Source organism: Carcharodon carcharias, chromosome 1 (genome assembly GCF_017639515.1).
Source record: "Carcharodon carcharias isolate sCarCar2 chromosome 1, sCarCar2.pri, whole genome shotgun sequence".
NCBI classification, from domain to species: Eukaryota; Metazoa; Chordata; class Chondrichthyes; order Lamniformes; family Lamnidae; genus Carcharodon; species Carcharodon carcharias.
This window is the reverse complement of record NC_054467.1, coordinates 66,567,299-66,582,167: the sequence shown is the minus strand read 5'-3', so window position 1 is coordinate 66,582,167 and position 14,869 is coordinate 66,567,299. Positions and strand designations below refer to the sequence as shown.

General features: G+C 48.0%; 1 protein-coding gene across 1 annotated transcript; it reads right to left on the bottom strand.

Moving 5' to 3' along the window:
* Positions 1–4,780: 4,780 nt before the first annotated feature.
* Positions 4,781–12,976, bottom strand: LOC121278363. Its single transcript, XM_041188710.1, has 2 exons — positions 12,774–12,976; positions 4,781–7,189 (listed from the first exon to the last, which is right to left on the bottom strand). The coding sequence occupies exon 2, from the start codon at positions 7,178–7,180 to the stop codon at positions 5,282–5,284; it is 1,899 nt and encodes a 632-aa protein (XP_041044644.1). The 5' UTR covers positions 7,181–7,189; positions 12,774–12,976; the 3' UTR covers positions 4,781–5,281.
* Positions 12,977–14,869: the final 1,893 nt, after the last annotated feature.

Below are 14,869 nucleotides of genomic sequence, written 5' to 3'. Positions count from 1 at the left end.
CTTCAGATTCTAATGATCTACAGCTGTGACTGCTGCAGCTTCTAATGAACTACAGCTGTGAATGCTGCACCTTCAATGATCTACAGCCATGAGTGCTGCAGCTTCTAATGATCTACAGCCGTGAGTGCTGCAGCTTCTAATGATCTACAGCTGTGAGTGCTGCAGCTTCTAATGATCTACAGCTGTGAATGTTGCAGCTTCTAATGATCTACAGCTGTGAGTGCTGCAGTGTCTAATGATCTACAGCGGTGAGTGCTGCAGCTTCTAATCATTTATAGCTGTGAGTGCTCCAGCTTCTAATGAACTACAGTTGTGAATGCTGCAGCTTCTAATGATTAATAGCTGTGAATTCCGCAGCTTCTAATGAACTACAACTGTGAATGCTGCAGCTTCCATTGTTTGACAGCTTTGATTGATGCAGATTTAATGAACTATGGCTGTGAATGCTGCAGCTTCTAATGAACTACCGTTTTGATTGATGCAGCTGTTAAATCTGCAGCTTCTAATAATCTATAGCTGTGAATGGTGCACAGCTGTGATGCTGCAGCGACTAATGATCGACAGCTGTGAATGCTGCAGATGCTAATGATCTATAGCTGTGAGTGCTGTAGCTTCCAATGAACGACAGCTGTGAATGATGCAGCTTCAAATGATCTGCAGCTGCAAATGCTGCAGCTTCTAATGATCGACAGGTGTAAATGCCAGAGGTTCGAAGGATCTACAGCTGTCAATGCAGTAGCTCCTAATGATGTACAGCTGTGATCCCTGCAGATTCTAATGATCTACAGCTGTGACTGCTGCAGCTTCTAATGATCTACAACTGTGAGTGCTGCAGCTTCTAATGATCTACGGTTGTGAGCACTGCAGCTTCTAATGATCTACAGCGGTGAGTGCTGCAGCTTCTAATGATCGACAGCTGTGAGTGCTGCAGCTTCTAATGATCTACAGCTGTGAATGTTGCAGCTTCTAATGATCTACAGCTGTGAGTGCTGCAGTGTCTAATGATCTACCCGGTGAGTGCTGCAGCTTCTAATCATTTATAGCTGTGAGTGCTCCAGCTTCTAATGAACTACAGCTGTGAATGCTGCAGCTTCTAATGATTAATAGCTGTGAATTCCGCAGCTTCTAATGAACTACAACTGTGAATGCTGCAGCTTCCATTGGTTGACAGCTTTGATTGCTGCAGCTTTAATGAACTATGGCTGTGAATGCTGCAGCTTCTAATGAACTACCGTTTTGATTGATGCAGCTGTTAAATCTGCAGCTTCTAATAATCTATAGCTGTGAATGGTGCACAGCTGTGATGCTGCAGCGACTAATGATCGACAGCTGTGAATGCTGCAGATGCTAATGATCTATAGCAGTGAGTGCTGTAGCTTCCAATGAACGACAGCTGTGAATGATGCAGCTTCAAATGATCTGCAGCTGCAAATGCTGCAGCTTCTAATGATCGACAGGTGTAAATGCCAGAGGTTCGAAGGATCTGCAGCTGTCAATGCAGTAGCTCCTAATGATGTGCAGCTGTGATCCCTGCAGATTCTAATGATCTACAGCTGTGACTGCTGCAGCTTCTAATGATCTATAGCTGTGAGTGCTGAAGCTTCTAATGATCTACAGCTGTGAATGAAGTAGCTTCTAATGAGGTGCAGCTGTGATCCCTACAGATTCTAATGATCTACAGCTGTGACTGCTGCAGCTTCTAATGATCTGCGGCTGTGAGCACTGCAGCTTCTAATGATCTACAGCGTTGAGTGCTGCATCTTCTAATGATCTACAGCTGTGAATGTTGCAGCTTCTAATGATCAACAGGTGTGAGTGCTGAAGCTGCTAATGATCTACAGCTGAGACAGCTGCAGCTTCTAATGATCTTCAGGAGTGAATGCAGCAGCTTATAGTGTTCTACAGCTATGACTGTGTCAGCTTCCAACGATCTACAGGTGTGAATGCAGCAGCTTATAATGATCTACAGCTGAGACTGGTGCAGCTACTAATGATCTACAGCTGTGAATGATGCAGCCTCTAATGAGCGAGAGCTCTGTATGCTGCAGCCTCTAATGAGCCACAGCTGTGAATGTTGCACATTCAGTGATCTACAGCTGGGAGTGATTGAGATTCTAATGTTCCACATCTGTGAATGCTTCAGATTCTAATGATCTACAGCAGTGAATGCTGCAGCCTCTAATGAACTACAGCTGTGAATGCTGCACCTTCAATGATCTACAGCCGTGAGTGCTGCAGCTTCTAATGATCTACAGCCATGAGTGCTGCAGCTTCTAATGATCTACAGCTGTGAGTGCTGCAGCTTCTAATGATCTACAGCTGTGAGTGCTGCAGTGTCTAATGATCTACATCTGTGAATGCTGCAGCTTCTAATGATCTACAGCTGTGAGTGCTGCAGTGTCTAATGATCTACATCTGTGAATGCTGCAGCTTCTAATCATTTATAGCTGTGAGTGCACCAGCTTCTAATGAAATACAGCTGTGAATGCTGCAGCTTCTAATGATTGATAGCTGTTAATTCCGCAGCTTCTAATGAACTACAACTGTGAATGCTGCAGCTTCCATTGGTTGACAGCTTTGAACGCTGCAGCTTCTAATGAACTAAGGCTCTGAATGCTGCAGCTTCTAATGAACTACCGTTTTGACTGATGCAGACTATAAAGATCTGCAGCTGTTAAATCTGCAGCCTCTAATAATCTGCAGCTGTGAATGCTGCACAGCTGTGATGCTGCAGCTTCTAATGATCGACAGCTGTGAATGCTGCAGATGCTAATGATCTATAGCTATGAGTGCTGTAGCTTCCAATGGACGACAGCTGTGAATGATGCAGCTTCAAATGATCTACAGCTGCAAACGCTGCAGCTTCTAATGATCGACAGGTGTAAATGCTACAGGCTCGAAGGATCTACAGCTGTCAATGCAGTAACTTCTAATGATCTGCAGCTGTGATCCCTGCAGATTCTAATGATCTACAGCTGTGACTGCTGCAGATGCTAATGATCTACAGCTGTGAGTGCTGTTGCTTCTAATGAATGGCAGCTGTGAATGATTCATCTTCTAATGATCTACAGCTGCCAATGCTGCAGCTTCTAATGATCAACAGGTTCAAATGTTACAGGTTCCAAGGATCTTCTAATCTTCTGCAGCTATTAGTGCTGCAGCTTCTAATGAACCTCAGCTGTGAATGCTGCAGCCTCTAATGAGCTACAGCTATGAATACCGCACCTTCAGTGATCTACAGCGGTGAGTGCTGCAGCTTCAAATGATCTACAGCTGTGAGTGCTGCAGATTCTAATGATCTACAGCTGTGTGTGCTGCAGCTTCTAATGATCTACAGCTGCCAATGCTGCAGCTTCTAATGATCAACAGGTTTAAATGCTACAGGTTCAAAGGATCTTCTAATTTTCTACAGCTATGAGTGCTGCAGCTTCTAATAAACCTCAGCTGTGAATGCTGCAGCCTCTAATGAGCTACAGCTATGAATGCTGCACCTTCAGTGGTCTACAGTGGTGAGTGCTGCAGCTTCTAATGATCTACAGCTGTGAGTGCTGCAGCTTCTAATGATCCACAGCTGTGAGTGCTGCAGCTTCTAATGATCTACGGCTGAGACTGCTGCAGCTTCTAATGATCTACAGGTGTGAATGCCGCAGCTTAAAGTGAGCTACAGCTTTAACTGTTGCAGCTTCCAACGATCTACAGCTGTGAGTGTTTCAGTTTGGAATGATATACAGGTGTGAACTGTGCCGCTTCTAATGAACTACAGCTGTGAATGTTGCAGCTTCTAATGAAGTACAACTATGAGTGCTACCGCTGCTACTGACCTACAGCAGTGAATGCTGCAGCTTCTAATGATCAACAGCTGTGAGTGCTGCAGCTTCTAATGATTTATAGCTGTGCGGGCTCCAACTTCTAATGAACTACAACTGTGAATGCTGCATCTTCTAATGAACTACAACTATGAGTGCTACCGCTTCTACTGACCTACAGCAGTGAATGCTGCAGCTTCTAATGATCAACAGTTGTGACTGTTGCAGCTTCCAACAAACTACAAGTGTGAATGCAGCAGCTTATAATGATCTACAGATGTGAGTGGTTCAGCTTCTGATGAACTACAGCTGTGAGGGCTGCAGCTTCTAATGTTCTACAGCTGTGAATGCTGCAGCCTCTAATGAGCTACAGCTATGAATGCTGCAGCTTCTAATGATTTATAGCTGTGAGTGCTGCAGCTTCTAATGATCTACAGCTGTGAATGCTGCAGCTTCCATTGGTCGACAGCTTTGAACGCTGCAGATTCTAATGAACTACAGTTGTGATTGATGCAGCTTATAAAGATCTGCAGCTGTAAAATCTGCAGCTCCTAATGATCTACAGCTGTGAGCCCTCCAGATTCTAATGAACTACACCTGTGAATGCTGTACAGCTGTGATGTTGTAGCGACAGCTGTGAATGCTGCAGATGCTAATGATCTACAGCTGTGAGTGCTGTAGCTTCCAATGAACGACAGCTGTGAATGATGCAGCTTCAAATGATCAACAGGTGTAAATGCTACAGCTTCAAAGGATCTACAGCTGTCAAAGAAGTAGCTTTTAATGATGTTCAGCTGTGTTCCCTGCAGATTCTAATGATCTACAGCTGTGACTGCTGCAGCTTCTAATGATCTACAACTGTGAGTGCTGCAGCTTCTAATGATCTACAACTGTGAGTGCTTGTTTTAAGAAATTATGAGGATCAGGTTCGCAGGCGGGTAGTTTGATGCGGAAACAAAGAACAGGAGACTAGCTTGCTAGGATAATATTATTTTATTTTGCTTGTTTCCTACCTAGCTTACATAGGATAGAAGCCAGATCCAATACTCACAACGGGTCTGGCATAATTGACTATATACTTACTCCACGGATTACTGGAACTGGGAGCCGTCAGTTCTGTGGAGATGCTGCCTGTGACCCACGCTCAGCGATTAATGCAACCCGGAGCAGACTCCCCGAACTGGGGACTTTCCAGGCTTATATATGCGCTACTTGCCGAGTTCACTGAGTCCGCGTTGGGCACTCGTCCAACACATTGTTTAGTACTGGACATTGTTCCCATGCGGTTTCGGCTCCGACTCCCTTCAGTAGATAACAGGAAGTCTCTTAGCAACGTCTTGTGTTCAAGGTCAACTGGTGCCTGGATCCAATCTTGCATGTATTGGGACACCATGTTAACCCCTTATATTACATTCCACTGATTGGCCCAATACATGTAACGATTATACAAATACATAATAATAAGCAATACATTGTTATAACATGTACATGTTTTGTTCCAGTTGCTGCCGCACACGGCAAACATACGTACAGGTCAGTATATTACAACAGGTCAGAATCACTAAAACTCCGATTAAAATGAACAACGGAGGAAATAGGGAACGTCGTGCCGTAGTTGACAGCCCATTGAACAGATCCCACCAGTGATGGGCGGATTCCACCTCTACTACATGAGCAGCGTGTACTACCTTTTGGCCATGTATAAAGGTGGACACAGTCACCCGGGTAACATTGATTTGATGTTGTCGCAATATCTGCTTTAGCTCTTCCGAGCGATCGAGGGCCTGTTTAAAACGCTCTAGCGAGATACTCCAAGGGTGCAGCCATACCTGCCACTGCATAGTGGTGAGGTGTTGCGTTCCGCTGTAATTGGTCAATAGGTAAGTATGGTTCTGCCACCGCCATCGATAGATGCCAGTAAGGCAACCTGAAAAAGGGGTCGTCGGGAGTAAGGCATGGGCATGACTAGTGGCCACACAGAGCGTATGGGGACCAATCTGCCACATCATATCTCGGGGTGCCTCAATCATCCATTCACACAAAGCCGTGTCTTCTGTAAGGCACGGGTCTCGATATCGATCCATCAACAGACAGGCCTTTCCTTGATCCGCCTGCTCACACGCGGACAAGTCATAGGTAAGATTGGTGTCCGGACTGAACCAATTCCCTTTTGTTTTGAGAAAGTAATATCCATCAGATGTAATGACCGGCAATACGTAATATCGGCACACCGTCACAAAATCAGTTACATTCAAGGTTACAAAATGTCCTTTACACAGCGTTGCATTACACCATGTTTTGTCCGGATAGGTGTTCATCCATAATTTCTCAGATACGTTCCACACCCCTCGCCAGGCCTGAACATTAGGCGAAGTGACTATTCGTAAAAATCGTTCTTTTTGCAAATGTGCATGCAGCATTTGGATACCGCAAATTGTCCAGTTCATCTGTACAGTAAAATTTTGGAACAGCCGTTGAGTCGAATCCCACACGTCCAATTCCCATTTTAAGGAATGCAGCAAAATTCGTGCAGTCTCTTCCTGCGTCATCATGGCCGACGGCATCCATCGGCCAATAGTGTACAGGCCTTGTGCAGTTGCTTGCCCCGTACTGGATAATTTAGCACGGGTCACTTCAGAGTCTATGGCATTGGATATCCCCATTACTGTCCCTGCCCCTCCTAACAAGGTATCGTACCACGCCCGTCGTCGCCGTTTAGGGTTACATTCGGGTATGACTGGCAGTCGGACTTGCCAATGTACATTGGTTTGTGCGGCGGTGCTGGCCATGGTCTGACAAGTCGACGCTATAGGGGCCAGGTGCGTGTGGTGTACCTTTGGTACAGTTGTTACAACATCGCATACCCCACAGTTAGTGCTGTCACCGACACATATTCTAACGTCAAATAACGATGTCGTCGAAGGCGGTTGATGTTTCGGGATACGAGACTCTTTCCTGATCAACCAGTCCATTGGGCCTCTGCCAGTAATTGGCGTCCCATTGGTAATCTTCATTTCTTGGTTGGTGATAATAGTAGTCCATTCAATACCACCCTCATGACATTGTCCTTGGGAACACATATTCACCCAGGTGTGAATAGTCAGTACACAGCCCGGGGCCACTGTGGTGTTTGCGTCTTCAAAAATGCCTTTGCACTGATATAACGTGCAATTGCTGGTGATAGTCATAATGTCACATTGTTGCCCGGAGGGGCATGTAAAATTGTCCTGCCTTCGCTCTTGGTCACTGGTTTCCCAGCTGACGATCTGCCCCAGAGCGCCGGCCTCGTGCTTTACTTTCGACCCGGGTCTTGACATACTCCGACCCAGGATTCCAACAGTCCATAGCACGTTCAGGGCCCACCACCATGCCATGATCCGGATCTATGGTGACGAGAAGACGTGGGCTCATGTTTCTCGGAGGTAGCATTGGTTTGCCGGCACATTATGCCAGGCTGAGTCCCCTGGATACATTATTGTCACCAGACTATCCTTCCCTTGGGCGATTATTTCTGCCGGTTTTGGAGGGCCATTTGGCTGACGTACCCAGACTTTAGCCCCTTTTACATCAGTTGATCCGAAACCCCCGGTTCCCCGCTCGGTTATTTTTGTAGGGGCCCCCGTCTCCTCCACAGCGGACATGTCACAGGGTTTAATTACCAGTTGGGCGATCTTATCCCCCTTATTAACTACGTAGGGCTCGGTGGTGATGTTGACTAGGATAACCCCAATCTCTCCCTGATAGTCTGCGTCAATAACTCCACCCATAACATCGATCCCTTTCAGTGATAACCCAGATCGTGGGAGAATGTGTCCGTAAGTCCCGGAAGGGCAAACTAATCCCAAGCCGGTTTTAACCGCCGTGGGAACTTGGGGCACCAACGTTCGGGTGGTCAAGGCCCGCAAATCAAGTCCCGCCGATGCCGGGGTGGCTCGGACTGGCAGTTCCGCTTCTGCATCGAATTTCCACATTTTAATGGGACGCGCCTCGGGCGTGTCACATACCTTTATCATCCTATTTAAGGGTGTAACCCCATTCCCCAATGGGCGATTGTTAATTTGTTTCACCACCCGGATGAGGTTCTTTTTCCAATTTGTCAAATCATTTGCCCCCCCCGCCTTCCGGAGGGAGGACTTCAAGATCCCATTCATTCGTTCAATCAGTCCCGCTGCTTGCGGATGATACGGCACATGGTATATCCATTCGACATGGTTATCGTTGCACCATTGCTTTATCCGCCCTCCTGTAAAGTGCGAACCGTTGTCGCTCTGGACCTGCATAGGCATCCCATAGAATTGTTCTATCATATCTAAACATCGCAGGGTTGCCTGCTGATTATTATGGCGACAAGGATGGGTCACCAGGACCCCGGACATGGTGTCCACTGCTGTGCAAATGTGCCTACATCCCTGGGACGTGGGCAATGGGCCCACGAAGTCCATCTGCCAGCTTTGGCCGGGGCTTTCTCCTCGGTGAATGTGTCCCATCATATGCTGAGGCACTCCCTGTCTTTGGTGTTGGCATTGCTCACACTGATTCACTGCCGTTTTTACATCATCTACTAGTAGGTCTATGCCCCGATCCCGGGCCCATTGTAGAGTCCCTTGTACCCCCCAATGCCCAGCCTTTTGGTGTGCCCATCTGGCTAGATCCACCGAGGTGTCCCTTTGTACTACCATGGCTCGAACTATGCCGTCCACATATCGGTTGTGAAGGGCCTCGGCGTCGTTTCGGGACGTATGGGCATCTACATGTGTGATGAATATCCTCAAATGTTGAGCTTTCTCCCAAATTTCCTCCCACAGCGGCTTACCCCATACTTCCCGACTTTGGATCATCCACTGATTGGTCTGCCATGTAGGCATCCACTGAGTCATTCCATTAACTACTGACCAGGAGTCGGAAAATAGATGTACCCCAATAATTCCGGCCTGCATAATTACCATATGCACCGCCTTGAGCTCGGCCCACTGACTACTCTTCCCCTCTCCCAATTCTTCCAAGGTGATCCCTTGCTTGGGATTATACGCAGCGGCCTTCCACCTACGCCGTCCTGACTTCCATTGTGCCGAGCCGTCCACAAACCAAGCGGTGGCTTGCTCTTCCGACGTCAGCTCGTCGTACCTTTTCCCAAGTTTCACAGGTGATTCAGTATATTCAATCACCTCAAACCTCACTTCCCCTCCCTCGGGGGCCTCCGCCACTTGCTCATGTAAGACTGACACCCCCTTCTGCCCAGTCTTCACTCTTTCTGACACATACCATTTCCATTTGATGATACTACTTTCTTGGGCCGTCCCTATCCTATGTGTAGTGGGATCACTCATTACCCACGGGAGAATGGGTATGGCCGTTCTCATAATCACTTCGTGTCCCGCTGTCAGGGCCTCGGTTTCCACCAAGCTCCAGTAGCAGGACAACAGTTGTTTCTCAAAGGGGGTGTACCTCCCCCCCGCCGGGGGTAGTTTCCGAGACCAGAACCCCAACGGCTTTCTTACGCGTCCTTGTTTTTGCCATAGACTCCAATTTGCATAGTCTCCCTGTGCCGAAACCTGCAATTCGACCGGTCCTGACTGTATTTTTCCCAAAGATACTGCTTGCTGTATCGCTTGTTTGGCCATCTCGAAGGCGAGTTGATGGTTATTAGTCCATTCAAACTCTGCCTTCTTCCTGGTAATTTGGTATAATGGCCTCAGTATCTGTCCCAAATGTGGTATATGTTGCCTCCAAAAGCCAAATAGTCCGATAAATTGCTGTACGTCCTTTTGCGTGTGAGGAACTGCAAAGGCCTGAATCTTATCCCTGGCCTTCCCGGTAACTTCTCGTTCCCCTTTATTCCAAATTATCCCCAGGAACTTCACGGTCTGGGAAGGCCCTTGTATCTTTGCCGGGTTGATTTCCCATCCATACCCCTTCATGTGTTGGACTAATGCGTCCAACAGTGTTTGTATCTGGGCCTGCCCACTACCTTGTATCATTATATCGTCAATATAGTGGGAAATCATTACATGGTCCGGCACTTCGAACCTTGCCAAATGTTCCGCCACTATCCTATGACATATGGTGGGGCTATGCAGATAGCCTTGAGGCAACCGTGTGAACGTGAACTGTCTACCTTCCCACGTGAAGGCGAACTGTTCCTGTCTATCCTCGGGAATTGGGATAGTAAAGAAGGCATTGGCTAGATCAATCACTCCGTACCAAGTACCGGGGTGATGTTGTATTCGTCCTATAATGGTAACGGCGTCAGGCACCGCCGCCGTCAGGGCAGGGGTATGGCGGTTCAACTGCCGATAATCCACCGTCATTCGCCAGGATCCATCAGCCTTATGGACCGGCCACAACGGGTTATTCCAGGCCGTTGTACACGTTTTCAACACCCCCGCTTCTAAATAGTCCTTAATGGTGGCGGAGATCTCTTTGTGTCCGCCGGGAATTCTGTACTGTCGTAGGCTAATCACTTTTTCGGCTATTGGGATGGGGAAGGGATCCATTTTCACCTTTCCCACCAACACCGTACGGCAGTGTATCAAGGTTCCAAATTCAAATTTACCGTGTCGCAGGTATAGAGTTAGCCCTGCCAGCACGTCCATTCCTAGGATCCACTCACGGACCGGCGTTATAATTACAGAGTGGGTCCTAATCGGCATTGCCCCTATTCTCAGGGGCAATTGCACCATTTTTCCCTCTATCAAATTTCCTCCCAATCCCACTAAAGTGACTGGGGTCCCTTTAAACTTATGGGGAGTTCCATGGATTAGGGTGGCCTCCGCCCCTGTGTCCACTAGAGCCATAACCGTCTGAACAGATTTGCGCCAGTAAATGGTCACTGCCACATGCGGTCTAATGTCGTCGGCTGACCATTGGCTCATTTGTGGGCAAATCTTCGGGGCTTGGCCCGATCCCTATTGGTCCTCCCATTCGTCCTCTTCTGACAACGCCGGGTACAGGCGCTTAGCACCCCTTCCTCTCTTATTTTTCCCCTTCTTATTCGCATTGCGAGTGCGCCGATCTACCTTGCAACATTCCCTGTAAGGGGTTGTCACCTCTCCTTCCTCCTCCTCGGAGGACTCCCACTGTGGTCGGGTGGGGGTTTTCCCTCCACCCGACGCGACGTTTCCTGCCTCCCTAAACTGGCATTTCTGTATTAATAACTCTACCAACTCCTCTGCCGTCACCCGTGGTTCGCGGGCCTCAGTTTCTACCCTGGATACTTTAAGTCCCTTTCGTTTACACATTTCCTGCAGTTCCCTCGTGGGTCTCCCATCGACATCCGCAACCGGGACTTGTGCTTGCATCAACGCCTGCCATAGGGCTCGGCGGGAGGGCCCGGGGTTAGCTCCTTGATTGGGGTTGGATCTAGAGTCCCCTCGAGTTTCCGAGCGACGTCCCTCCCTAGTCCCATTATCACCCCGGCCCTGCGTTCCCCAATCTCCCAGTCCTCCCATCTCCCGCATCATACTCCGAGCCTCCCCTAGCGTCTCTCCTTTGCCACTCAACATTATGGTAAGTAGCAACGGCTTATAATGTGGGGGAGCCGTTTTTACCAAATGATCCCTAGCTTGCTTGCTCACGTCGACATTTTCCACCTCATCCAAGACTCCTAACAGCAAGGCATCTCGTACACATAACCGGGTCAATCTTTGTATTCCTTCCTTAATCGTAGTCCACGTCCCCTCCAGGGGGGGCCAATCAGACGGGAACAGGTATTGTTCGGCCACTGCTCGGGCGTACATCCCGAACAGAGTCCCTGTACCCCTCTCCCCTATCATATCTTTAGCCTGCCGTCTATATGCCAGGTCTATTGCCGCATCTTTGGCCAATCCCCCGAATTTGGGCGCATCCTGAAAATCTACTTGGACTTGCTGTCCTCCTTCTTCCAGAAGCCTCACCAACCACAATTCAATGGGCTCCCCAGGATTGCGGCGGGTCTTTTGGGTGATATATAACACTTCTTCCGTAGTAAAATCCTCCGTCAACTCAGAGAATTCCGGAGGAGGCTGCAACTGGGGAATCTCATGATGGATGGGTTCTCCCCGCTCATTTCGTTGGGGATGTCCCTCATCATCTAGCAAAACTTCAAACCTAACAGGAGGCCGTCTCTGAACCTGTTTTCTTCGGACGACCGGGTTCGCTCGCACCTGGGGCGGCAGTTCGTCTTCGTACTGATCGTCCGAGTCCCCCCATATATTCCCGTCCCAGTGGTCAATATCCCAGCCGTCCCCATTATTTAGCTGTGCCACAAACGCCCTTATTTGAGTGGGGTTCACGGAGCGCGGGCGCTTTCGCTCACTCTTCCGCTTACTAGACGACAAATGTGTGATCGCCCGCCCCGCTAATTCCGTTAGTGCTGCTATTTCTGCCTTTAGTTTTATAATTTCTTGTCTTAACACGGAGGCATCCCCGCTACTGAGCCCCTGCTCATGCTTAAGGGTTGCTATTTCAGCCTCCAACTTCTGACGCCTGTCAGACTGCTGCTTACAAGCCGCCGCACAAGCCCACATCCGCCTCTGGATCCCTGGCAAGGGGTTCCTTGAGGGGACCGGGATTTTCTCAAGGGTGGACAGCAGCGACCCTGGGGTGGTTCCTACGCCTTCGGCCTCCCAGTTTTCCGGTCGCCCCCCACCCTTCCGCAAACAGGCCGCTACACTATGCCACGGCCCTTGCCATCCTGGGACCGCAACCGCCTCGGCCTGCCCTTCTGGTTTCTTATTCCTTTTCCCAAACATTGTTTCGCATCAAAATCCCTCCTCAATTGCGATTGATCCTGCCGACTACGCCAAAATGTTTTAAGAAATTATGAGGATCAGGTTCGCAGGCGGGTAGTTTGATGCGGAAACAAAGAACAGGAGACTAGCTTGCTAGGATAATATTATTTTATTTTGCTTGTTTCCTACCTAGCTTACATAGGATAGAAGCCAGATCCAATACTCACAACGGGTCTGGCATAATTGACTATATACTTACTCCACGGATTACTGGAACTGGGAGCCGTCAGTTCTGTGGAGATGCTGCCTGTGACCCACGCTCAGCGATTAATGCAACCCGGAGCAGACTCCCCGAACTGGGGACTTTCCAGGCTTATATATGCGCTACTTGCCGAGTTCACTGAGTCCGCGTTGGGCACTCGTCCAACACATTGTTTAGTACTGGACATTGTTCCCATGCGGTTTCGGCTCCGACTCCCTTCAGTAGATAACAGGAAGTCTCTTAGCAACGTCTTGTGTTCAAGGTCAACTGGTGCCTGGATCCAATCTTGCATGTATTGGGACACCATGTTAACCCCTTATATTACAGTGCTGCAGCTTCTAATGATCTACGGCTGTGAGCACTGCAGCTTCTAATGATCTACAGCTTTGAGTGCTGCATCTTCTAATGATCTACAGCTGTGAATGTTGCAGCTTCTAATGATCTACAGCTGTGAATGTTGCAGCTTCTAATTATCAACAGGTGTGAGTGCTGAATCTTCTAATGATCTACAGCTGAGACAGCTGCAGCTTCTAATGATCTACAGGAGTGAATGCAGCAGCTTATAGTATTCTACAGCTGAGACTGGTGCAGCTTCTAATGATCTACAGCTGTGAATGCTGCAGCCTCTAATGAGCTAGAGCTGTGTATGCTGCAGCCTCTAATGAGCCACAGCTGTGAATGTTGCACGTTCAGTGATCTACAGCTGTGAATGACTGAGATTCTAATGTTCCACATCTGTGAGTGCTTCAGATTCTAATGATCTACAGCTGTGACTGCTGCAGCTTCTAATGAACTACAGCTGTGAATGCTGCACCTTCAATGATCTACAGCCGTGAGTGCTGCAGCTTGTAATGATCTACAGCCGTGAGTGCTGCAGCTTCTAATGATCTACAGCTGTGAGTGCTGCAGCTTCTAATGATCTACAGCTGTGAATGTTGCATCTTCTAATGATCTACAGCTGTGAGTGCTGCAGTGTCTAATGATCTACATCTGTGAATGCTGCAGCTTCTAATCATTTATAGCTGTGAGTGCTCCACCTTCTAATGAACTACAGCTTTGAATGCTGCAGCTTCTAATGATCTACAGCTGTGAATGCTGCAGCTTCTAATGATCTACAGCTGTGAATGCTGCAGTTTCTAATGATCTACCGCTGTGAATGTTGCAGCTTCTAATGATCTACAGCTGTGATTGCTGCAGGGTTTAATGAACTACAACTGTGAATGCTGCAGCTTCTAATGATCTACAGCTGTGACTGCTGCAGCATCAAATGATCTACAGCTGTGAGTGATTGAGTTTCTAATGATATACAGCTGTGAGTGCTGCAGCTTCTAATGATCCACAGCTGTGAATGCTGCACCTTCAATGATTTACAGCTGTGAGTACTGCAGCTTCTAATGATTTACAGCTGTGAGTGATGCAGCTTCTAATGATCAACAGCTGCGACTGCTGCAGCTTCTAATGATCAACAGCTGTGAATGCTGCAGTTCTAATGATCTACAGCTGTGAATGCTGCAGCTTCTAATGATCCACAGCTGTGAGTGCTGCAGCTTCTAATGATCTACGGCTGAGACTGCTGCAGCTTCTAATGATCTACAGGTGTGAATGCCGCAGCTTAAAGTGAGCTACAGCTTTAACTGTTGCAGCTTCCAACGATCTACAGCTGTGAGTGTTTCAGTTTGGAATGATATACAGGTGTGAACTGTGCCGCTTCTAATGAACTACAGCTGTGAATGTTGCAGCTTCTAATGAAGTACAACTATGAGTGCTACCGCTGCTACTGACCTACAGCAGTGAATGCTGCAGCTTCTAATGATCAACAGCTGTGAGTGCTGCAGCTTCTAATGATTTATAGCTGTGCGGGCTCCAACTTCTAATGAACTACAACTGTGAATGCTGCATCTTCTAATGAACTACAACTATGAGTGCTACCGCTTCTACTGACCTACAGCAGTGAATGCTGCAGCTTCTAATGATCAACAGTTGTGACTGTTGCAGCTTCCAACAAACTACAAGTGTGAATGCAGCAGCTTATAATGATCTACAGATGTGAGTGGTTCAGCTTCTGATGAACTACAGCTGTGAGGGCTGCAGCT